The sequence below is a fragment of the Spermophilus citellus genome, assembly GCF_964194105.1.
Source record: "Spermophilus citellus genome assembly, chromosome: 12".
Taxonomy (NCBI): Eukaryota; Metazoa; Chordata; class Mammalia; order Rodentia; family Sciuridae; genus Spermophilus; species Spermophilus citellus.
The window spans coordinates 118,115,235-118,141,141 of NC_138198.1; the positions used below are offsets into that span (position 1 = coordinate 118,115,235).

General features: G+C 34.5%; 1 protein-coding gene across 1 annotated transcript in view; it reads right to left on the reverse strand.

The window, feature by feature from the left end:
* Nucleotides 1-3,034: 3,034 nt before the first annotated feature.
* The window catches only part of VPS4B (vacuolar protein sorting 4 homolog B), a 34,187-nt gene continuing 11,314 nt past the window's right edge, over nt 3,035-25,907 (reverse strand). The window contains exons 2-11 of the mRNA XM_081263451.1: nt 24,992-25,103; nt 23,332-23,488; nt 20,148-20,215; nt 16,392-16,511; nt 13,441-13,597; nt 12,799-12,947; nt 10,500-10,581; nt 9,108-9,327; nt 5,735-5,875; nt 3,035-3,486 (exon numbers count right to left, since the gene is read on the reverse strand). Coding sequence (XP_081119577.1) covers nt 3,385-3,486; nt 5,735-5,875; nt 9,108-9,327; nt 10,500-10,581; nt 12,799-12,947; nt 13,441-13,597; nt 16,392-16,511; nt 20,148-20,215; nt 23,332-23,488; nt 24,992-25,103 — 1,308 coding nt within the window. The 3' untranslated portion in view covers nt 3,035-3,384. The remainder of the gene's footprint in view (nt 3,487-5,734; nt 5,876-9,107; nt 9,328-10,499; nt 10,582-12,798; nt 12,948-13,440; nt 13,598-16,391; nt 16,512-20,147; nt 20,216-23,331; nt 23,489-24,991; nt 25,104-25,907) is intronic.

Sequence of the window (25,907 nt, forward strand, 5' to 3'; positions counted from 1 at the left end):
TGGCGTTTTCTATAAACCAGGCCAGTCATTTTCTAGAATGACCTATGTTCTCTTTTGTCTGATTGCTTCCTTGTGGTGCTATATATTTTTCTCTCCCCAGCATTTTCTGTAACCCAACAATTAGGACTACTGCTTGATTAGACACAGATTACACATTTCTGGTAAGAGAACTTCATGAAATGTATTTCATGTTGCATCTCACTGGGAAGCACATCCTTATCTTCCAACTCACATGCTCTTCCAATGTCATCTTGACATTCCTCCCAGGGTCCAGTGGGACCCTTGTCCTCTTCTCTTCAAATTGGGTGGGATTCTGTGATTATTTCAACCAACAGGCTTCAGCAGAAGTGACATTATGTGACTTGTGAGGCTAGCTCACAGGGGGTGGTAACAGCTTGGCTTTGCTGCCTGGCACACTTGTTCCTGTACAATTGTCACAGCCACGAGACAGCAGCCTGACTGCCCTGAGGTCACCATGCTGTGTAGAAGCCCATGCTCATCCATGGGGACAAATCACTCCAAGAGGCCTTGAGCTGGGCTACCAGCTCCCAGAAGCTTGGCCCCTGCTATTCCAGCTCCTGCCAGTGTCTGAATGCAACTGGCAAGGGACTCCTAACCAGAACTGCCCAGCCCAGCCCTTCCTAAATCCCCAATCCACAGAAACTGACAGAAAATAATTGTTACTTTAAACCTAAAGTTTTGGGATGTCTTGTAATGCAGTGATATGAACCACAATAATTGGAGTTACCTGCATGTCTTCTCATACTCATCAGTTTTTTGCCAGACATTATTATTTCTGTTCCTTTCACCTGTCAAAAGCCTTGGTAAAGAGACTGGGTTGTGGTCTTCTCCAGGAACACTGTCGCTTTGTGGGTGACTCTCCCATGATAAATCTGCTCCAGCATTTCTATTTCCTGAATATATCGAACACTTATATTGGTAGAGTGTCCACTGTCAGGTTCAGTTTCTTCAGCCAGTCAAGCCAACAATTAAAACCACTCTTTCATTGATTGAGCCTATATTGGTATATTCAAATTTATCTGAAATTTGAAACTCAGATTCTGTGTGCCAACATAATCTGTTCTCACACATCTTCCAAAATCTCACAAACATATATTCCAGTACTAAAGTCTTGCTCTTTTCCTACTCATTTTTCCTGCTTTCACATAAAAACTTGGTAGATCTGTGAATTCAACTGATGTAATTTGGCAACCCTCAGGACAAAATACTGTTTGGCTTTTGATGATTTTAGCACGGTGGCTGCAAGGAAGGTTTTTTAGCAGTTATATAAAATCCCTGGGGTTCCACCCCTGCACCTTGATCCCAACCAGCTGTCCTTGAAGTTCTCATGCTTTTGCTTTGTCCTCACTGTACACTTGATTCCCTGACACTAGTGTTATTAGCTGTCTTGCAATTTACCAGATTACCACTAGCTGCTGCTGTTGGCTACAATCCTAGTTTGAGCAGAATACAACAGTCACTAATATGGCATTATGTAAAAATGTGGATGTGTAACCAATGTGATTCTGCAACTTGTATTTGGGGTAAAAATGGGAGTTCATAACCCACTTGAATCAAATGTATGAAAGATGATATGTCATGAGCTTTGTAATGTTTTGAACAACCAATAAAAAAAAAAAATCCTAGTTTGAATGGCTTGTCCTCTTTGTTATGTGTGCAAAATTGAAGAACCTGCGTGATAGCTCTGATATGCCAAGGCTAGGTCAAGAGCCTATGCTTGCTGCCAAGTGATACAGAAAACAGGATCTCCAACTTAGGTTCCTGCAGTGCATGGGAGGCCAGCGCATCACCAAACCAGGGAGGCAGTTTGGGTGAGCAACACCTCTCTGAAGTATTTTCGTTTAAGAACTATCTTTGTGGTTCTGGTTTTCTGTCTTTTAAAAATATTTTGTCATTTTATAGGGTTCCAGAGGAGATTAATTCCTATGGTTAGCTGTCAATCTGTCCTTCTTTAGATCATGTTTTCTCCTATATAGAAGTTCCCCAAATAAAGATGCATACACAGAATATAGTCAATAGAGATTACATCAATTTACTTCACATAAGAACAGCGTATTTTGGGCCTATGATTTCTATTTAATATCAACAAAAACAATCTGTACAGAAAACCCAAAGGCATAATATGTAAAACCCATAGCATAATATGTAAAATGTGCAAAAATACTTTAAAACGCAAGTTACTATATAGCATTTGCAAGGTAGAATTTATAGTAACTAAGGAATCTACCTCATTCTAGCTAATTTAATAATCTTTTGCATGTATGATCAATGCAAATGTACAAGGCACAACTTAGTGTTGATGCTGAAATGTGTAACACATACCTTCAGAATATTTATTTGAAGATGATGGAAAAACATTATTATCATGTTTATATTTTATTATATGAACATCAGTTCATTTCTAAAGGTTCATAAGTGTTATACTGATAACATATATCTTTCCAGGAAAAACTGTTTCCTGAACTTAAAGGATGAAAGACAAGACCCCTGTTACTTTATATTTTTTAAAAAATTTATATATATATACATATATATGTACACACCCACATTACACACAGGAAACTTCCCATAATCCAAAGGGAGGCCACTTTCTTATTGGTAAAGATTCCCAGTACAGTATTTCATGACAGTAATTTTAAAAATTCATACTTATTTACCATCTGTTTTTGGTCAATCTTGCTACAAAAAGATAATGGGATTGACAATTTTATTCTTCAAGGTAAAGACAATGCCTAATTTAGAAAGTAGTTAAATACAAAAGCTTGCTTCCTTTAAAGAAATTACTTTAATCTATACAGAAAAAAAAAATCAACCTATTAAAATCAATAAGAACACTGGCTATAACACAATTCAAAATCTTTCTAAACCAACCACAGTACTCTTTATTGTTTTATTGCCCATCCCTGAGAGTAAAGTTTCTATTATTTAAAATTTTTTAATGAAGTAAATTTTACATTGATAAGAATGTTCAACAATTTATTTTCAAAATATAAAGCCCTATTTCATTTTATTAAAAAAAAAAGTCAAATGCTCTTTTCTAAGTCCACCACTCATAAAAAATTCTAAATATTTGTGTCAATCAATGTTCAATATTCTTTTTACTGGGTAATTTCTAGTTTCATGCCAATTTACATTTTACTCATTTCCTTATAAATGCATTATTTTACAATTTTTGTTAGTTGGAGTATTTAATAAGTAATGGAGGAAAGTATAGTATAAAACTTAAAGGAATCTGAAGTGAGATGTATATTTCCCTGTAGTACAAGAGCTTAACTGGAAATAATCTGATGCCACCCAAGAAAGGCAAAAGTATCTATGAAAGAAAGAATACATATGGTAAACATCTTCCTTGTTGTCTTTGGTTTAGCCTTCTTGGCCAAAATCTTCTGTAAACTTCTTTAACTTCAACAAGTCATGTTCATTGACTGTAGGTTTTGTATTCGATAGCGACCGTAACATATCCGACTGTCAGGGAGAGGAATGTGAGGATGGTATTAATGACAGATCTAATAAACCAAACATCATGGAAGCATCATCATTATCGTTACCAACTTTAACCTAAGGTAAAATATGAATATGCACAGTGCCATAAGCTACTGATGACAAGTTTCCCTATTCTTTCTGGAGAACATCTGAGATCATGTCATTCCTTGGTGTAGAAACTTTCAATTTCTTCCCTGGTCCTGATCTAACCCTCCAATGCTCCCAGATACCCATGAGAAGGACGACCCCATCAGCCTGAGGTTTTAAGACTCTCTACACCTGGGTCAGGATGTAATTTCTGGCCTTATGGTTTTCTTTAACAAGATATCAGTTCCCTCAGTATATACAAATTCAAAAGGAAGATAGTAGTTTACTACAGATCTCTCTTCAATCACTCTCTCTAAATATTCCTTATATCATCATATAATCTTATAAATTATTTTAAATCTTCCAATATAAACTATAGAAATGTTTTTTGTAGTAAAATTATTACTACTTTTAAATTGCACTTACTGAATTTTACTACAATTTTACCACAAAAATACATTTCCGTAGGGCAGTCATTTGTACTTTAAGTGAAGCAGACTAATATTATTTCAAAATCAAGTAGCCAGAATTTTTAAAAATTACACTTAAGATTGAAATATAAGAAAATATGCTAATATCAGAGATACATTAAAAAACAAATTGTCTTGGCTGGGGATATGGCTCAAGCGGTAATGCGCCTGGCATGCGTGGGGCGCTGGGTTTGATCCTCAATACCACATAAAATAAAAATAAAGATGTTGTGTCCACCGAAAACTGAAAAATAAGTATTAAAAAAAATTCTCTCTCTCTCTTTAAAACAACAACAACAACAAAAAACCAAGCAAACAAAAAAAAAATGTCTCTTATAAATCTGTGTAAGGAAAAGTGATGAAAAAGACCATTGTTAAGTTATTGTAAATTCTTCAAAGCTGTTGAACAGACTATAAAAACTTTTAATAGCAACACATCAAAGATTCAAACAAAAAAGGATTTCTGAACAACTTTGCAGATAAGCATAATTAACACATACATATATGTACACAAACATGTATGTGCATATGTCTACATTGTCTGTTATGTCTGTCTATATATTATGAAAGTTTCTTCTAAGTTACTGTTAAACCTATCATAATGCTCCTTTAGCTGAAGCAGAAAATTTTGAAAAATTCATCAATAAAAAAACAAACAATAATAAACATAACTTTTCAGTAACCCCAAGTTCTCTAAAAATATACCTTATAAAAATCATTTTAATTCCTGCACTATAAACTAAAGAAATATACTTTTTGTGGTTAAAACTGTTTAGGCAATTAATTTATTTTTTTTTTAAAGAAAAAGAGTTAAAAATGTTCAGTTAAAATTTTTAAAATCTCTATTATTTATACTTCTCATGGAGCCTTGAGAAGTAAAACAGAAAAATACCCATTATAAATACTATAATTAACATTTCTGGTTATTTTGAAAAATGTGAGTCTTAAAAATAATTTATATACTATATATGAGCTTTTTGGGGGATGATCCAGCTTTAAGACCTATAAATTCAGAGAACTGTAGTTTTAAAAGTAGGCTTTTTGCCCATAGCATAACCCAAGTGACTATGATCCTAGAGACTAAGCAGGCTGAGGCAAGAGAATCCCAAGTTAGAGGCCTGCATGGGCATCTCAGCGAGACTCCCTTTCAAAATAAAAAACCAAAAGAGCTGGGCATTTAGCTCAGTGGTAAAGCATTCCTGAGTTCAATCCTCAGTACTGAAACAAAACAAACAAAAAGCAGCTTTTTCACTTAAAGTTCATGTCCCAAGAAAATATTTTAAAGATAATCATTTTTATATTTTAAGTTTGATTAAGGTCGATTATTGCAGATCGTGGTGGCACAGGCCTGTAATCCCAGCGGCTCGGGAGGCTGAGGCAGGAGGATTGTGAGTTCAAAGCCAGCCTCGGCAACTTAGCAAGGCCTGAGCAACTCAGTGAGACCCTATCTCAAAATAAAATATTTTTAAGTAAAGGGCTGGGGATGTGGCTCAGTGGTTAAGTGTCTCTGCAATATCCAGTACCAAAAAAAAACAAAACCAAAAAACGTAAATTATCTTTATAATTTTTATAATAGTATTAAGTAAATGAGCTTAAACATACTAACATTTCTAGCAAATTTTATACAATATAATGTTTTAAAATATTTCTTAAGAACAAATAAAATTTCAAACCATGGAAACAACTGGTTCCAGAAGTTTATCTCCAGGGACATCCATCCATGTCATTTCAATGGCACCGGGATCGCCTGGAGAGCACGGTGTCAGCAGATCATCTACAATGCTGTTAGGATCAGCTTGGGAAGGTCCACGAACCTGTAAGAAACCACCAATTGAAACATTTACTTGAACACATTAAATAAAAATCAAGACTTAGGTCACTAACAGGAAAACTAAAAGTGTATTAATATGTTTTTTATGTTGCATTAAAATTTTTACTTTAGGACAGATTTTGGCTGATTTAAATTTTTTTCTTGACTTTTTCTACATTTTGATTATGTTTATAATACATTGTATTATGGGGGGGGGGTTAAGGAAGAAATAGTTACAGTAGCTATACTTTCCTTTTGCTTCCTCTAGTGCTTATTAAGTGATAGTAATCTTAGAGACCAAAAATAGACAAGTTAAAAGTTACTATTTTCATGGCCGAGAAATGTGATGCCTGGCAACTTTAGTCTGAAATTACTGAATCTTTTGTCTCTTTTAACAAAACCTTTTCCAAATATAAGTACAAAATCAAATGCTAACAATTTCTGAAACATAACTTGTTAAAATAAAATTTTAACAATATCCAGAAAATGAAGCATTGTGACATAGAGTCACATGATACTATTCAGATAGCAATAGATTTGTATCAAATTGGGGTTGCTTTCATGTATGTCTTATCATGATCAACTTTTAAGTATTATTTTAGGATTGGTGCAGGTGCGGAGAAATACGCATTCTGTTTACTTATGTATATTCGACTGTCTATCTTTCCTTTTCTAAATTTCAGCTGCATGAAGTCAGAAGTATTTTTCCTTTTTCAGCTGCTGTACCTTCTTCTAACTCTGAGCCCAGATTTACACTTCAGACATATGATTAAGTAAATTAATAAAAAGGCAAGCCAATTCTTGTTAATTGAAATAGCCTTAAAAACAGAGAAATTGATGGCCAAGAAATATATGAAAAAATCTTTAGCATCAGTAGCAGTTAGGTAAATGCAAATCAAAACTACATTGATCTCACTTCAGTCTGACTAGCAATTATCAAGAATACAAATAATAACAAGTGTTAGTGAGGATGTGGGGGAAAAAGTATACTCATACATTGTTGGTGGGACTGCAAATTAGTGCAACCACTCTGGAAAGCTTGTGGAAGATTCCTCAAAAAAGTAGGACTGGAGCCACCATATGACCCAGCTGTCCCACTCCTTGATATATATATCCAAAAGATCTAAAGTCAGCATACTTCAGGGATACAGCCACATTAATGTTTATAGCAGCAAAATTTATAATAGCCAAGCTATGGAACTAACCTAGATGCCCTTTAACAGATGATTAGATAAAGAAAATGTGGTACATATACATATTGGAATATTACTCAGCTATAAAGAATAATGAAATTATGGAATTTGTTGGTAAATAAATAGAACTGGAGACTGTCATGCTAAGTAAAATAAGCCAGACCCAAAAAGTCAAAGGTTGAATGTTTTCTCTGCCACGCAGAAACTAGTCTAAAATAAGGTAGCGGTGGGGGGTGGGGAGAGGTTTGGGGGGAGTTAAAAAAAAATCAGTGGACTAGATTGCAGGCGGGCAGGGACCAGGTAAGTGGAATGAATCTAAATTAACTTTCTTATGTACATATATAAATATACCACAGTGAATCTCACCATCATGTATGTCCATAAGACACTAATTAAAAATACACAAACAATAAAAAAACCAAAAACCCAACAACCCTTTAAGTACATAGCACAAAGATCAGTAGAGCAGAGAAAAGAGAACTAGGCAGTGGAGGGTGGGGGAGGCAAGGGAAAGGGGGAGTACTGGGGACTGAATTAGAGCAATTTATATTCCACGCCTTTATAATAATGTTAAAATGAATCCAAATGTTAAAAAAAGAACCAAGTGGGGGGAACCCAGTGGAAAATATGGAGCCACAGAGATATCTACTGTAGTTGGTGATCCAAAGCCCCAGTGTTAAAACCAATCTGGGTGCTTCACTTTTATGCTACCAACAAGGACCTTTCTTCATGGTTATATGTCCTGACCCTGGTAGTTAAGACATAAAATGGAGTGATAAATTCTGAATAAAAATTTATTGTTTCCAAATGTCAAAGAGAATTTAAAAGAAATATAATGGCTGTGGCATCAACTTAATCCTGAGCTTACTATATTTCTTGGTAAAGAAATGGCTGAAGAAGATAAATAGGTAGCACAAACAGTGTTTTATGAATATTATTTCATTTTATTCTCACAACAGCACTTCAATGTTTATCTCCATTTTAGATAAATGAGACTTAAATAGGTAAACCATGATTCCTGGCTTTAAGTTAAAATTTTAATTCAAGCTCTAACTTTAAAAAGAAAAACTTTAGTATGGTATATTGGTCTTATATACTGTGTGATTACTTTTCTAATAGTTTATTTATACACACACACACACACACACACACATATATAAACTGTCACATATACTACTATGAGTAACACTAGATATTACTACCCTCAAGCCTCAAGATGGCTGGACTGAGTTACCTAGTCCACTGTTACTTAAGTCAGGATCTCAAGACCAGGTCTTTTTACAACACTGTTATCTTAGCCATCTATGCTCCAACTTCCTCAAGCAGGTAGAAAAGTGCATGGCAGGACAGCAAAATGGTTGTGACTTCAGTACACTTTATACTTAGAAACAGATCACACCTCTGCCCCATTTTGATTGTAATACATTAGACAAACTGTGTTAGATCCAAGTAACAGATGAATGGCTATGTGCACCTCTTTGTTTTTGTGAGGACCAAATGAAATAATAAGAATAGAGTGCAGTGCCAGACAATGGGAATATCTAATAGACATGAGCTTGTATTATTGTTCTTCAGGTATAAATGTACCAATTCTGCTCAAGGTTTTTCTAGCTACATCAGCAGCAGCCTTACAACTATATAAATTTGTATACCTATGTCTAAATTATATGGAGAAATTTGAAGTTATTACTTAGAAAATCTTAAGTCACTTTAGGACTATCCATGGTTATTTTTTTTTTTAATTTTAATATTTATTTTTTAGTTATCGGCGGACACAACATCTTTGTTTGTATGTGGAGCTGAGGATCGAACCCGGGCCGCACGCATGCCAGGCGAGCGCGCTACCGCTTGAGCCACACCCCCAGCCCTATCCATGGTTATTAATAAACTTTATTGGAGAACTTATTTTCAACACAACAAAAAAAGTCTATTCTATAAACCCAATTACTATATTATTATACAACACTGAACTCTAACTCCTCTGAAGACAAACTAATGATGGTCTTGAAACTTCATTTTAAAAATACATGAAAAGTTATTTACCTTTTTGAAATGTGTAGCTGACTGCACTTTTCTAACAGGTTGCATAAGTGCATCACGTACAATGATGCTTATATCTGCTCCTGAGTAGCCTTCGGTTTTCTTCCCAAGATCTCGGAAGTCAGCTTCCGTAAGGCTATTTTGAGTGGCGCCCAAGTGTAGTTTAAACATTGCTGCTCGGGCATGGGCTTCCGGCAAAGGAATATAAATTCGTTTCTCAAATCTTAAAAAAAATAATATCAAGGATATTAAAACATATACTAATTTTAACTGAAAATTAGGGTTTTTTCAAGAAGAAACAGATATTTAACATTCTCAGTTATACCAACTGGAACAATGTGCCAGACTTAAACATGCATTTAGGTTAAATAAAGGACACATTAAAAAAAACAAAGCAAAAGTAAAATAGCTAGGAAACCAGTTTGGAATCTTTCTCATACAATTTTTGGGTAATTTTGGCCATAGTGTTTACATGCCTGGAATTCACTGATTTTGTATACTGGGGATTGAACACAGGGGCTCTTTACCACTGAAGTATATTGCCAGTACTTTTTATTTTTGGGACAGGCTGTTTCTGAGGCTGGCGTTTAACTTGCAATCCTCCTGACTCAGCCTTTGGAACTGCTGGGATTATAGGTGTGTGCCACTGCACCAGGCTTATTATATGCCTGGAATTCATGACATAAAAAGATATATCCTACAGAATAATATTTCTAAAAAAATTGTTCTTTGATCGCTTGATCAAAGAATTAATGCATAATAAGACAGAGATAACAATTTTCTAAATTTAAAATAGTAAAATTAGTCAAACTCTTAAAGAATAAACATTATATAACATGTCTGCTTTATTATAATGAGTATATTCAAAAATCTTATATCATAAATAACAAATACTATGCTTTTATTAATAGTCATTTTGCATACTTAGAATTTCAGTATTTGGAGATAGGGAGAAAGTGATGAAGGACAACTTAATTGGTCTTTGTAGACTTTTCTCTTTTAGGTAACTCTCCATGGCTGAGATTTTAAAAGTTTTTGTTACTTTTAGAGATGGGTTTGGAATCAGGCTATTTTTCAAAAGTACCTAACATATTTCCTTTCTTGGTACTGACTGGTAATCTAGCATATTGGCAAATCAAACCATGAATGGGATAAATGTGGCAAGGACTGAAGTGCTTTTTTTTTTTTTTACCATGCACAATTAAATTCAAGGGAGTTATGAAGCAGTGAAAAGTAAAGTCTTCCTACCTTCCCTATAACTGAATTTTCATATTCAACTTAACAATTACTGACTTAATTTTTCTTTTACTAAAAAAATCTACTTATGTTATTTGTACTTGTATAATAATCATTATATAAAGATTTTATATGAAGGATTTTCACTGAATGTCATACCTTCGTCGAATGGCAGAATCCAGAACCCAGGGTATATTTGTAGCTCCCAGAACCAAAATTCCATCATTGTCCACACCAACCCCTGTATTAAAATAAGTAATATTTTAACTAATTGGGTCATTATGGTGTTTTTAAAAAACTGTCTGTATGTTAAGAAATGTAGTGATTCAGCATTGAAGTGCCTCATCTTGAGTCTCTCTGAAAAACCATCTATGCTTAATCAAATGTGATATTAGTATAATATAATGCAAATATTCCCAAGAATCAAACCTCCTAGATTACAGATGAATACTTTTCCTTTTTTGTTTTGTTAATTTCTCCCACTTTTTAAAAATTTATGTATGACAGCGAATGCATTAAAATTCTTATTACACATATACAGCACAATTTTTCATATCTCTGGTTGTATACAAAATATATTCAAACCAAATCGTGTCTTCAATCATGTAATTTGAATAATAATGATCATCACATTCCATCATCATTTATAATCTCGTGCCCCCTCCCTTCCCCTCCAACCCCTCTGCCCTATCTAGAGTTCATCTATTTCTCCCATGATCCCTCTCCCTATCCCACTATGAATCAGCCTCCTTATATCAAAGAAAACATTCGGCCTTTGGTTTGTTGGGATTGGCTAACTTAGCATTATCTTCTCTAACTCCATCCATCTACCTGCAAATGCCATGATTTTATTCTTTTTATTGCTGAGTAACATTCCATTGTGTATATATGCCACATTTTTTTTTTATCCATTCCTCTATTGAAGGGCCTCTAGGTTGGTTCCACACTTTAGCTATTGTGAACTGTGTTGCTATAAACATTGATGTGGCTGTGTCCCTGTAGTTTGCTGTTTTTAAGTCCTTTGGGTATAGACTGAGGAGAGGGATATCTGGGTCAAATGGTGGTTCCATTCCCAATTTTCCAAGAAATCTTCATACTGCTTTCCATATTGGTTGCACCAATTTGCAGTCCCACCAGCAGTGTGTGAGTGTACCTTTTTCCCCATATCCTTGCCAATATTTATTGTTGTCTATATTCATAATAGCTGCCATTCTGACTGGAGTGAGATGAAATCTTCAAGTAGTTTTGATTGGCATTTCTCTAAATGCTAGTGATGATGAACATTTTTCCATATATTTGTTGACTGATTGTATATCTTCTGAGAAGTGTCTGTTCAGGTCTTTGTCCCATTTATTGTTGGGTTATTCATTTTTTGGTGTTTTAACTTTTTGAGTTCTTAATATACCCTAGAGATTAGTGTTCTATCTGATGTGTGAAGGGTAAAGATTTGCTCCCAAGATACAGGCTCTCTATTCACCTCACAGATTCTTTTTTTTTTTTTAAAGGGGGGGGGAGAGGGGAAGGGAGGGGGAGGATGAGAATTTTTAAAAAATATTTATTTTTAGTTTTTGGCAGACACCACATCTTTGTTTGTATGTGGTGCTGAGGATCGAACCCGGGCCCCACGCATGCCAGGCGAGCACGCTACCACTTGAGCCACATCCCCAGCCCCAGATTGTTTCTTCTGCGAGAAGAAACTTTTTAGTTTGAGTCCATCTCATTTATTGATTCTTGATTTTAATTCTTGTGCCAAAGGAGTCTTATTAGGAAGTCAGGCCTAATCCCACATGATGGAGATTAGGGCCTACTTTTTCTTCTATTAGACACAGGGTCTCTGCCAGACCTTAAACTATACTATAGAGTAATAGTAACAAAAACAGCATGATATTGGCACCAAAACAGACTGGTAGACCAATGGTAATGAATAGAAGATAGACTAACCTACAAAATTACAATTATCTTATATTAGACAAAGATGCCAAAAACATGCATTGGAGAAAAGATAGCCTCTTCAACAAATAGTGCTGGGAAAACTGGAAATCCATATATAACAAAATAAAATTAAACCCCTATCTCTCACCATGCACAAAACTCAAGGGCTGGGATTGTGGCTCAGTGGTAGAGCACTTGCCTAGCACATGTGAGGCCCTGGGTTCAATCCTCAGCACCACATAAATGGAACAAAGACTTAGGCATTTATATTCTTTCCAAAATATTTCCTTGACTGATATTGTTCCTGGTATAAGTGTATACATTATTATCTGCTATTTCAATTAATTGAGTCCTATAAGATAATTACAACTGGTTAAAAATTATGTATGCATATGAAAACAATCAGAATGAAACATGGCATAATGAAAGAATGTTAGAAAGAAGAAATTCAACTTAAATTTATTGCCCACTGTTGTTCTAATAATGGTTATATAATAGAAGCTATTTTGAAAATCAGCATTACTACCTTGCATTTGAACCAGGAACTCAGTCTTAATTCTTCGTGCAGCTTCACTTTCATTTTCACTTCTTGAACCGCAGAGAGAGTCAATTTCATCAATGAAAATAATAGAAGGCTTGTTCTCTCTGGCAAGCTGGAATAAGTTCTTAACTAGTCTAAAAACAAAAATTTTCAGAATCTAAAAAACTAATATGAGGCTACAGCAAAGCAATATACCAATGCTACAAGAATGCAATAGCTAGATAATTCATTTTATAATTTTTACTAATGCACTTTTTCCAATAATTCTTAATTATGGAATGATGCATTATGGGACTAACTATTTTTCTGTTGGAGGGGGCACAGGGGATCGAACTCAGGGGTATTCAACCATTAAGCCACATCCCCAACCCTATTTTGTATTTTATTTAGAGATGGGGTCTCACTGAGTTGCTTAGTGCCTCGTTTTTGCTGTGGCTGGCACTGAACTTGCAATCCTCCTGACTCAGCCTCCCCAGTGGCTGGGATTACAGGCATGTGCCACCGTGCCCAGCTGACCACTACATTATGTTGCTTCTCTGAATATCTACTAATGATATAATTTTACAGATTGATATAGTAACTAAGAGGCAAAGAAAAAACTAAAAAAAATATTGATTTACTACTTACTTTTCACTTTCACCTAGCCACTTAGAAACAAGGTCAGAGGAAGATATTGAAAAAAATGTTGAGTTGTTTGCTTCTGTTGCTACAGCTTTGGCTAAATAGGATTTTCCTGTTCCAGGTGGGCCAAATAATAGGATTCCTCTCCAAGGGGTCCTTTTGCCTAAAATTTGATTAGAAAAATAATGTGAGAATTCCAAGACCATTACTCAGTTACTATAGACAATACTCATACTGAAGAATGATGTGAAAAGGTTTTCACTCTAAACTTGTAAGCATAAAAAGGTATTTTAAATTTTAAAATATTTTAAAATAAATCAATCTGACGTAAGTGTGTCCTAAATGCATTTGCTTTTTCTAGAGACTACTTTGTCAAAAGTGTATTTACACTAATATAAACCTAGTAAGAATGTCATTTGATTGCTCATTCATTTGACCAATATGTACTGAAAATCAGCATGTGCAAGACAGAAGGATCTCTACCTATGCAGGCTTCAAGTCTAGTGGGGAAAAGAGTCCGGCTAGAGGTCATTTTCTGACTATCTGCTGTGTGCACTGCTCAGCACCTAGATATTGCAGGAAACTGCATCCATAAAGGAAGGGCAGCTGGAAAGAATTTTTTAAAAATATGTATGACCTTTGGAGGAATGAACCTAACAGTTTAGATGATTTCAAAGTTTTGCTGAATTTTTGAATCTATAGGGAAGGTAAGGTAGGTATTATAACCGGTGGTTGGAGAATGATATGGGAGCTCTAATTTTAAATCTAGTTTCGTTACAATGTAACAAGGGAACAAATCAATCTTTGTGCCTCAATTTTGCTAATAAGAAATTACAATGCTGCCTAAAGTAAACCAAGCTGTTATAGCTAGCAATAAAATATCAAATACACATTAAAATACTACTAGGTATACAAACGTGGATGGACACACAGTGTCTACCAGAATGATGTGTAGATCACTAACAAAATGTAAACATTATTTGGGAGGATGAGGTGGAAGAATAACAAGTTCAAGGCCAGCCTTGACAACTTAGTGACACCCTTTCTCTAAATAAAAAAAAAAAAAAAACAATAGGATGAGGGATATAGCACAGCAGTAAGATACCCCTGGGCTCAATCTCAGCATTAAAAACAAAACTCCCTAAATATTATTATTTTTGTTGTTGTAAAAAACTTAGTTTTTACTTGAATTCTATTTTCCTTTTTTTTTTTTTTTTTTTTTTGGTGGTGGTTCTGGGAATAAACCCAGGGGTGCTTTATCATTGAGCTACATCCTCAGCCCTTTTTATTTACTTTGAGACAGAGTCTCACTAAATTATGGAGGCTGGTCTCAAACTTGTGATCTTCCTGCCTCAGACTCCTGAGTTGCTGGAGTTATAGACATGCGCCACCATGCCAGGTTTCCTTTTTTCAATATAAGAAAATTAGTCAAGTGTTCCCTGACCAGAGCACAAATACCACTGATATCAGATGAAATACTGCACAGTGGTATACAAATACTTTTTAAATATAATTATCTTTTTAATGTGTTAGATACTTTTTTTCATTTATAGTAGACAGAAACGTCTTTAATGTCACTCAGCAAAAGTAAGTAAGGTGATTTAAAGTTCAAATACAGACAAAGTAGTCTATACTGTTAAAAGTCAAGAGAGACTGCTGACCTCTGGAGAGGACAGAAGCAGAGGGCAAACACTGAGCTACTGACAATATAACATTTCTCATGCTGGGAATGAGTACATAGGCATACTAACTTTGTGATAATTAAAGAAGCTGAACACTTACGGGTTCCTGCATGTCTCTCTGTATTTATGCCATACTTTAATAAAAAGCTTGTTCTAAAAAGTGAGCAATTTAAAAAAATATTTTAAAAATAATAATGATACACATAAATGGAAAAATTCATGAAGATGATACACAAATGACTCACGTTTGGGCAACACTGGCAAAGTAACATAACAGAAAATGACTTCAACCACAATTTTGTACCTTTATAGCACTATGTTGCCAACTTATACTGTGTGTCTCGTGTTCCTGAAGTTAGGCTGTAAGGTGCACCCCGAAGCTAGGTGGACAACGCGAGGCCCACAGGTGCTTTGCTTTCTTCATCACTGCTCTATGCGACTTCACTGTCTGGACCTGTTCAGTTTGAGGCCAACATCACAGATTTGCTTTCTATATAAACCAGCTTGTTTTCAAAAGGAAACACCTCTGCTAGACGTTGGACTGTGGGTGTAGCCATATCATAGACACAGGTCATCAGTCACAAAAGGGATGATCTGAAGGCAAGGTTAGCACAGACAGGGCACTGACTACCTGAGCCAGAGTTTGAGTTTTCTCCAGATGGTGGCTAAGCAACACTCTGATAATGAACTGTCCCTTTGTCCCTAGAGGATATGTATTTCACCTGAAGCTGTGAAGTTAATTCTTCACTTTTTAAGAAATGGAAATACTCTTTAAAAACTAAAGCATGACTATTGCAAAAAATTCAGACGAAAGACAAAACAAAATGCAAAAATCATCTATAATTTTACCTCATTAGCAAACATAAAGTCAACCACTTCTTAGCATACCCATTTATTTAATAAACAAGGAACCATACTATATGCATTTTATAACTTGTTTTTTGATCTTATAGATGTAGACATCCTTCAATTAATTATAGTACAGATTTAAATTTATTAACAGATATACACTATATTTTAGTGAATTGTACTCCACTGAATGTTAGTAATTTGCCTTTTGCCCTATTGATTGATATATAGGTTGTTCTCCTTAAGCATAGTTACATATAAGAAATAAAACATCTTTGTGTATAGATGTATCACTGCCTTATAACTATCAGAATTTAAGATAAAAATTCATGATATGGTGACAAGAATTCACAATGTTTTTTATACCTTAGTCACTAATCTTTTAAAAAAAATCGCCAGATAAAATTTAATTAAAAGTCATCTCACCTGTAAAAAGATGAGGAAATTTAATCGGCAATATCACGGCCTCTTTAAGTGCTTCTTTTGCTCCTTCAAGACCAGCAACATCACTCCAGTTCACATTTGGTCGCTCTATAACAATGGCACCTACAAAATTATGTCATCTTTAAATTAATCTCATCAAAGCTGGAAAATAGCATGAAATAATGTTAAAAGAAATGCATTATATATCTGTCTGGAAAAGTTCTGTGTACTAAAAACTATAAAATCATATACACAATGTCATAAACTAAAAAGAAAAAGATTTAAAATATTATTTCAGGAAAAAAGAAAAAAGATTCAAAAAAATATTATACTATGAAATTTATCAGCAAACCATTAAATTAAAAGATGGGAAAAAAACTTCATATATGAAAGAATGTCATGACTCTTTAAAAATGGAATGAAGAAGTAGTAACTGTTGGGAGTAGTCAGCAGGAGTAAGGAACCTGGGTAAATGACTGGATAACCTAGGGTAGGACACTTATCTACTTCTGCTTCCTTATTTGTTGAAATAATACTACCTGCCCAACTTAGGTTAGTGTAACCTAAAATTCTTAGGTTAGTGTAAGAATCAAGTGACAATGAATATTAAGAGTGTTTGGAAAAGCACCAAACACCACATAAAGTGGTTATAATATTTGACTACATTAATTCTGGAGCATCAAGTGTACTTGGTTCAATGGGGGTTGATTTACTATTTCTCGTGAACCAAAAGAAAAGTGATCTAATGTTCTCTTCAACCACAGAGACAAAAATACACTTAATAACTTTAACTGAAGACAAACAGAAGGGAGAAGGAAAGGAGGACAGAAAGGGATGGAATGGAAGCAGAAGTGGATGATGGAAAAGGGAATGTGTATCTTTATAGATCCACAGTACTTTCCTGAGATTTCATATGTGGCTTCTAAATAGACCTAGTTATAATTTTTGTAAATTAACAAAGTTACTTGAATAATTTTATTTGCTGAATGCAATATATTCAAAAAGCCATAGCAACTGTTGCAGGAAGACTCCAAGAAGACCTTTTAATACAGTTTACTCGCAAAATTTTCTAGTTATCTTTCATCAAAAGCTTTTCCAATTTTCTAGTTTATAGAAACTGCTCAACTCTACACTTTTTACTAAGCAGCCTGTTCTAAGATGACATATAGTTGTTTTAAGTATAAGAAAACACTATCACACAATTTACTGGTTAGGGAATTAGTTTCATAAGTCATTTCTGCTTGTTAGAAAATATTAACTATTATTCTAAGACCATTTGGCAACTTGCCTAATTATGAAAATCTTTGTCAGACTAAAATTAAATGAAATCATAAACACTTTTGCATATAAAGCTTCACTTTTTCTTTCATGCTCCACTAAGATTAGTAATTCCACAGAAGAAAATACCTACATCATATAATAAGATTTCATGTTATACAAAAGCAAATTTACTTTATATATGTGAATCATCTAGCTAAGATTTTGTGCAATTTTAAAAATATGAAAAGCTTACTTTCACATTTAATTAATACCTTTGTCCTCAAAATTTAAAGGTGACTTTAGAATGTTTACTGATGAAAACATATATATCAAGAGTTAATGGTTTGTAAAACTAAAAAGCGGGGACTGGGGTTGTAGCTCAGTGGTAGAGCGCTTGCCTTGCATGTGTGAGACTCTGGATTCAATCCTCAGTACCACATAAAAATAAATAAGCAAAATAAAGGTATTGTGTCCATCTGCAACTAAAAAAAAACCTAAAAAGGGGAGGTGGGATTAATTGAAGAATATAAATAATTGAATGTACCTTATTACATAAATTTATCCAATCTTTGATTATATTATGCATACATCAAAACATTATTCAACCTCAAAAGTCACTAAAGTTAGGTAACAAAAATCATAAGCCTGTTTTTAATTCTGACAACCATATATTACACATAATGTCATAATTTAAAGCAGAAATACAAGATTTATTTCAGGAAAAAGAAGATGATTCAGAAAGAGGATATTATACTATAAAATCCCTTATCAAATCATTAAATTAAAATGTGGCAAAAACTTTATACATTATAAATGAAAGGCTGAGGCTCCTTTCTTATTTTATTTCATCCTGACATTCCAAATAAATTTCCTCATTCACATGTTTTAACCATTTGTATTTTTTTTTTCACATCTCTCATGCTTATAACTGTCAGAGAATTTACAGAAATATCTATTAAAAAGTGGTTACATCTTTTTAAATATATTTTTAGTTGTAGATGGACACAATATCTTTATTTATTTTTTCGTAGTGCTGAGGATCAAACCCAGTGCCTCACATGTGTGAGGCAGGCGCTCTACCACTGAGCTACAGCCCCAGCCAAAGGTTACATCTTTTTTAGATTTTCTCTTGTGAGGGGCAAGGGGCCAGGGAGTAGAGGGGAAACTAAAGCAAAACCAATAAAGCAGACAGAAAAAACTGTCTTGCTTTACAACTGAAATAAGGTCACATGTCACAGAACACTGGACAACCTAATAAATGCTAACATGCAGTGTACACAGCACAGCTTCAGGCAGTGGGATGCACAGTGGATTCTCTCTCCATAAAGCTGTCCTCATCAACTGTTCTGCTTTCAAGGTACTATCCTAAGTGTTCTCCAACACATCTTGCTGGACTGTGTAAGACAGAAACATGGGCAAAATGGAGATTAGTACAGCAAGGCTAAAAGTCTGGTTAAGCTAGGTATATTCACTATTCAATAACCAAGGCTGAGCCGGCATCATGAAAGTTATTCCCTGTCATTTATTCTATTTCAAAAGATTCAAACAAACAAATACATACTACCAACAATTAGGCTTAAAATTAAATTTGAAAAAAACATTAACATATCAAAGAACAATCACATTTTAGCAGTTTAGAAGGCCAACAATAGATGCCTTTTTACATACACAGTGCTACCATTTATCAAGTCCCTAAATTTTGTCATGTAAAATATTATGATGTATTTACGGTCATTTTTCTTCCATGAAAAGAAAATATTATAAATTTCCATTTTAGAGATGGGGACCCTGACTCAGAGGTTAGGAAACTTTCCCACAATTAGAGAGCTTTTAAGTGATCAAGTTTGAGGTGGAATTCAGATCTGAACCCACTCTCTTTCCATTATGCCACTGTACTTCACTACAGAATGGAATGAAATGGACTTATATAGGTGTGGCATGTAAAACAGTTAAAAGAGAAATATACAGAGATACATGTAAATAGGATCAATGAAAAGCAGATAAGGAAGAGCAAGTAGGAAACACAAAAACCATCTTCAAATCAGTCAAAGAAATAGCAATAAAAACCAATTGTAATTCCTAATTCTTTCTTTTTCTCTGACAATAGCAAAATTTTAATGCCTTCAATTTTTGCAGTGTGCTAATATTATAAATACTATCTTCTCTACAAGGGGGCAAATGAAAAAGAATAAGTTGATTGATAGCCTTTTAAAGGCAGATATAAAACAAGCAATATTTTTAATCCATGGGAAAAAAAAAACTATATCAAACCACTGAGGGGAAACCATATAAAAAACACTTTAAACAAAGCCAACATGTGATAACTGGGAACACCGTTATCACATGTTAAAGACAGTTATTCAATTCTTTATACCTCATAAATGACAGTTTAACCTCATTTAAATATAGAGGGAAAGGAAAAAAAAAACAATTAAATACACAATTCACCAAGTGTCTTTTCAAGAAGACAGTAAGTTTAATAATAAAATCTAAAGCAACCTTGAAGTTGATTCTGTAGTTTCTTTTTTTCAGGATCATCAGATTCTCCTTCCCCATCACTGTCATTCCTAATAAAAAGAATTTAATACATTCAAATGACCACTCACTTCCATCAAATAATGCAAAAATGAAGGAATAATAACCTGAAATATTTGCAACTTAAATGGCAAAATAAGACATTCACATTTAAAGTTATGTTTACTTTATTACTCTTAATATTATATTAAATAAGAGGCAGGTATATTATCAATTAAGAGGGAGGCATAAACAGGGAAGGAACAAAAAGACTACAATGAAGTCAAGAACTATCTCCAAATTTCCATGATATACTTACATATGTATGAATTATAAATGCATGCTCCACACATTATTCCACAAAGAATTTAAGATATATTACAGAGAAGGAGTTGCAAATAACAATAAAACATCAGGACCAGGCAAAATATGACTTGGAACAAGAATTAGTTCTAGGAAGAAAAAACCCAGAATACTAATTATCTAAGGTACAAGATCTATGACCCTTAGTCTAAGAATTACAAAGAATGAGTGAGGTTTCTTGATGAAAATTAACTGAACCCAAAGAACAATGGGCAACTCAGCAGTTCACATATAGGAATTTAAAATGACTTTTTATCTTATTTTTTTGTACTGGGGATTGAACCCAGGGGTATTTAACTGCAGAACCACATCCCCAGCCCTTTTTATTTTTTTATTTTGAGACAGTGCCTTGCTAATTTGCTAAGGCTGGCTTTGAACCTGTGACCCTCCTGTCAGCCTCCCGAGCTCCTGGGATTACAGGTGTGCTCCACACCTGGTCTGGCAACTTAAATTATAGCAATTAGTATATGATAGAACACATTGCAACCTTTAAAAATGATGTTGAAGAAATAGTTTGCCAGAATGATATTCCTGATACAATGTTGAGTGAAAAAGTCACAAAACAAAAAAACAGGGCATTATATATATATTTTTCAATACTGGGGATTGAACCCAGGGGAATCTACCACTGCACTACATTCCCAACCCTTTTTATTATTTTATTTTAAGACAGGATCTTGCTCTGTTTCCCAGGTTGGTCTCAAACTTGCAATCCTCCTGCCTCAGCCTCCCAAGTAGTTGGTATTATAGGCATGTGCCACCACACTCATCTGGCATTATCACATTTTAAAAAATATAAAGGAAATGAAAATTCTGACAGGTTTTATGCCAAAATGGGATTGCCTTGGTTAGGTAGGGTTATGGGTGAGATAAGAATGATTCACGCAACTCTCACTTCAACCACCCTCATCATGCTTTCTACTGTAAAGGTTGTACTTATTTAAAAAACTGCCCTTTGTAGGCTCCCTTACAGGTAGGGTTCCACATGAGACCCAAGTTCCTCTAAGAAGGTGGAAGTTGCTTCCATGGAGACCAAATCTTCAGATGGAAGCACTGGTTTTACTGAGGAAGTGTGGCAGAGGTCTTACTGTGTGCTTCCAAGCCTTGGCAGCACTTGGCAGGGAACTGGCAGCAGTGGGATCTGAACATGACGTATCTACATACACATGAATTCATAACTACATGTCCTCACATGGCATAATGGGTACCTCTCCTAGTGATATGGCATCTATGCTTTATTCTCAGACTCTCAGATTTCTATAAGGCAATAGCCAGCAACAAATCCCTTTTTGTTTAAATTAGCCAAAGTGAGTCCTACTGTTTATTATAGGATAAAAACTGGCATCCCTCAATAACCAGTACAGGAGAGATGATTACAGGGTCTTCAAACAAGACTGGAAGAGCCTCAATAGACAGAGGAAGACAAAATATTTCTGTAGGCAAGAGAGTCTCAGTGAGAGTTGGAGGCTCTGGGCACTGAATTTTTCCTAGTATTTTAATTTCAAGTTGGAGTTCCTGCCTTACATTAATGCTCATTCACGTAAGAAGCACCAAGTAAAAATTCAATAATTCCCAAAATGAAATCATGATCTGAGTTTTGTTATGTTAATACTGTGGATGCAGAAGATAAAATATTCTCCGGTGTCACAGAAAATTCCTGCCCTGGTTCCCTAACCATGTCTTCAACGGAGAATATAAAACTTTAAACCTCCAATTTCCTGCTATGGAGTTTGAAACAGCCAATCAGGTTTAGTTCTTATATCCTCATGTTCTTCAAAATGGTCTACATTAGAAGCCACAAAGTCTCTAAAGCACTGTTACTTTCATTCCTTGTAACTGCAGGGATTATCTAGGGACCTGTGCCACTATGAACATCAACTGTATGATATCCTCTAAAGCTCACCAAAATCTTGCTGCTTTCACCCCAACCAGTCCCAATCATCCCAGCAAAGAGCATTCTTCTCCTAAGAGTGTGTCACCTAGAACCACTTCTGGCACCAATCAGCAAAATAGTCAAAGAGAATCTGGTTAGAAGATGTTCCACCTGCTTAGCACAGAGCTAGGCATTCATATATTACATATCAAATAAATAAATTCTGTCTCTATAAGTGATGTATTTCCTATCTAGGAAGATATTCCAAAAATGGGTTTCAAAGTTTATAAATTATATAATTTATACATGGATTTTAATTTATAATTTTGCAATTTATAAAATGGGTTATAACTTATAATTAGTTTCAATTTTATAAATTATGTTATTGTTTGTTTTCACAATGACAAATTTAATAGAAATTTAAGCAAATACAATGCAAATTCACATCAAAAAACTTTGCCTAAGATATCCAAACAATTATTTATATTACTGAAGTTATCTTTTTGTCCACATGGTCAAAGATTTAACTCACACGTCACTCCTATAACTTTAACGCTTAATATTTACATGATGGTCAGAGGGTATTCCAGGCCATTCCATGCCATTTTTACAAATGTCTTCCCCTATCACTAGCAAGTGGTCATGGAGGGTCACCTTAGGTGATGTATCATCCCTTAAACCAGGGGTCAGGAAACATTTGTCTCTGAAGGACCAAACAGTAAATATTCCAGGTTTTGCAGCCACAGTCTCTATTGCAAAAACTCCACTCTGTTTTTACAGTATCAGAGCAGCCTTGGAGGACAACATGTAAAGCAATGGGTGAGGCTGTGTCCCAACAAAACTTTTACTGATAGAAACAGGCAACAAAAGAAATGTATTTCATAGAGGAAAAGTTAAAAGACACAGTGGAATCCAACACTCTGAAATACATACCCCTTCTCATCAGCTGGACTTGGCTGTCCCTCTTTTACTGGCTTCTGTGGTTTTTTCTCCTTCTTCTTCAGATATTCCTTCAGTTTCTCTGCTCTATCAAGATATTCTGTACACTTTGCCCTAATACTCTGCTTGGCTTTATCACCCTGTGCTTCATCTGTTGAAGGGAATGAGATTTTCATTAGTATTCTGTACAGAAATATTTTAAAACTCTTAAGACATATTCCTTTAAACAAAGGAATTCTACATTGGGGGAGAGGGAAAAGATCATCTCTAACTCACTGTTAATCAATGATTATCAATTCTTTTCTATTTTTCCCCCCAAAGGGTTGGAGACACACAATGAATTTGATACAAAAAAGAACTGAGCAAGACAACAGGGATTTTAAGTTAAGAAATAAGAAATTATTTGATATTATATAGGTTACATTTTGAAAATAGTTAAAGCTGCTTGTCTCACACAAAACCAATTGTAAGAAAAACAACGTGAATGTAGAACAGCAGTTAGAGGTTGGGGGTATGTGGATAAAGGGGAGTTAAATTTGATCAGTGCATACTGTTATGTGTGTATTAAAGTATCACAATGAACCCCATTAGAGGTGTAATTTATTCATGTTGGGCTAGGGATACAGCTCATTAGGTAGAGTGCTTGCCTCACATGCACAAGGCACTGGGTTCAATCCCTAGCACCACAAAAAAAAAAAAAAAAAAAAAAAAAATTTCATTCATGTTAATAAAAAATAAAAGATAAACAGAAGTGAAGCAGTATTAGCTATTTCCATTAATGTCTATGTAAGTTTTATTTCAAAGAGTATACAAAGTGATGGAAATTTCATATATTATATGTACCAACAACATAGTAATTTTACTACATAACAGAATGTCAGGGCTATTTTCAAAAGTCTACTTCAGCAATACATGTGATACAAGGAATTGCCCCCATACAGCTTGTGTACTATATTCTTAGTTTCACTTTAATTGGGCATAAGCCCTCTTGATTAAATAGGGAAGCTCAAAAGACAACCTTGATGTATACAACTGCATTAGGTGTAAGATCCATAAGAGCAGTGGTTTTTTTTTTTTTTTAAAGATCTTTTTTGATATGGACACGATATCTTTTCTTTATTTATTTTCATGTGGTGCTGAGGATCAAATCCAGTGCCTCACATGTGCAAGGCAAGCGCTCTGCCGCTGAGCTACAACCCCAGCCCCTGAGCAGTGGTTTTTATCCACTTTTCTCTCATCATTGTATCTCTTGTGCCCAGAAGAATGCTTGGCACATGATCAACGTGCAATATGAGGTTGTTAAATAAATGAATGTTTTCCAACCTTTTTTAAAAACAATTATTTCCAAGCATATGCTTACAGAGTAAGTTCAGATTATATATAATTTTGGCATACTATAATTAAAATAAAAAGCTGTTTCCATTGAATATGGACATTTTAAGATGTTTGCGTAAACAAAGTAAAAACTATGATAGCTGTTAGTTTTGATAGTTAAGTCTGAGTGCTTAATAGTTACTAGAAAGAAAGTAGAATTTGTTTGGGGGGGCAAATGCATGGTTCAAAATTTTCTGGTTTGTATTTCAATTTTTATAAATGAAATAGAGTAATTTTTTCCTTTGCATGTTTTTAAATAAAAAAATAACTTTTAGCTTACATTTAATTACATGGAGAAAATACTGTACAGCATGTTGATAAAGTTGAAGGGCTTCCTCATAATTCCCAGCTTTGTCTTCTTGTGCTGCTTTGCTAGCAAGATCTATTGCTTTCTGTTTGAGATGAAAAATAATAACATCAAACATAAATAAAAGTTTGAAGTTAATAATTTTGAAATATTATTATTATTTTTGGTGGTGCCAAAATACCAGGGCCTTTCATATGCTAGGCAAGCAATCTACTACTTAGTTACATCTCTGCCTAATTTTTAAAATTAATTAATTAATTAATTAATTTGTTGTTTTTAGATAATCATGACAGTAGAGTTATTTTGACATTTATACATATATGGGGTACAACACATTACAGTTTTGATCCCACTGTGGTTGAATATGATATAGAGTTACACTGGATGTATATTCATATATGAGTATAGGAAAGTTATGTCCGATTCATTCTGTCTTTCCTATTCCTGTCCCCTCTCCCTTCCTTTCATGTCCTTGTTATGGGTTAGCATCCACATGAGAACATTTGATCTTTGTTTTTTGGGGATTTACTTATTTCGCTTAGCATGACATTCTCTAGTTGTATCCACTTACTGGTAAATGCCATAATTTCATTCTTCTTTGAGTAATATTTCATTGTGTATATGTGCCACATTTTCTTTATCCATTCATCTGCTGAAGGGCACCTATGTTGGTTCACGGTTCACAGTTTGGCTATTGTGAACTGAGTTGCTATAAACATTGATGTGGCTGCCTCACTACAGTACGCTGATTTGGGTATATGCTGGGGAGTGGGATAACTGCAGCACACAGTGGTTCCATTCCAAGTTTTCTGAGGAATCGCCATACTGCTTTCCAAAGTGGTGGCACCTATTTGCAGTCCCACCAGCAATGTATGCATGAACATTTTTC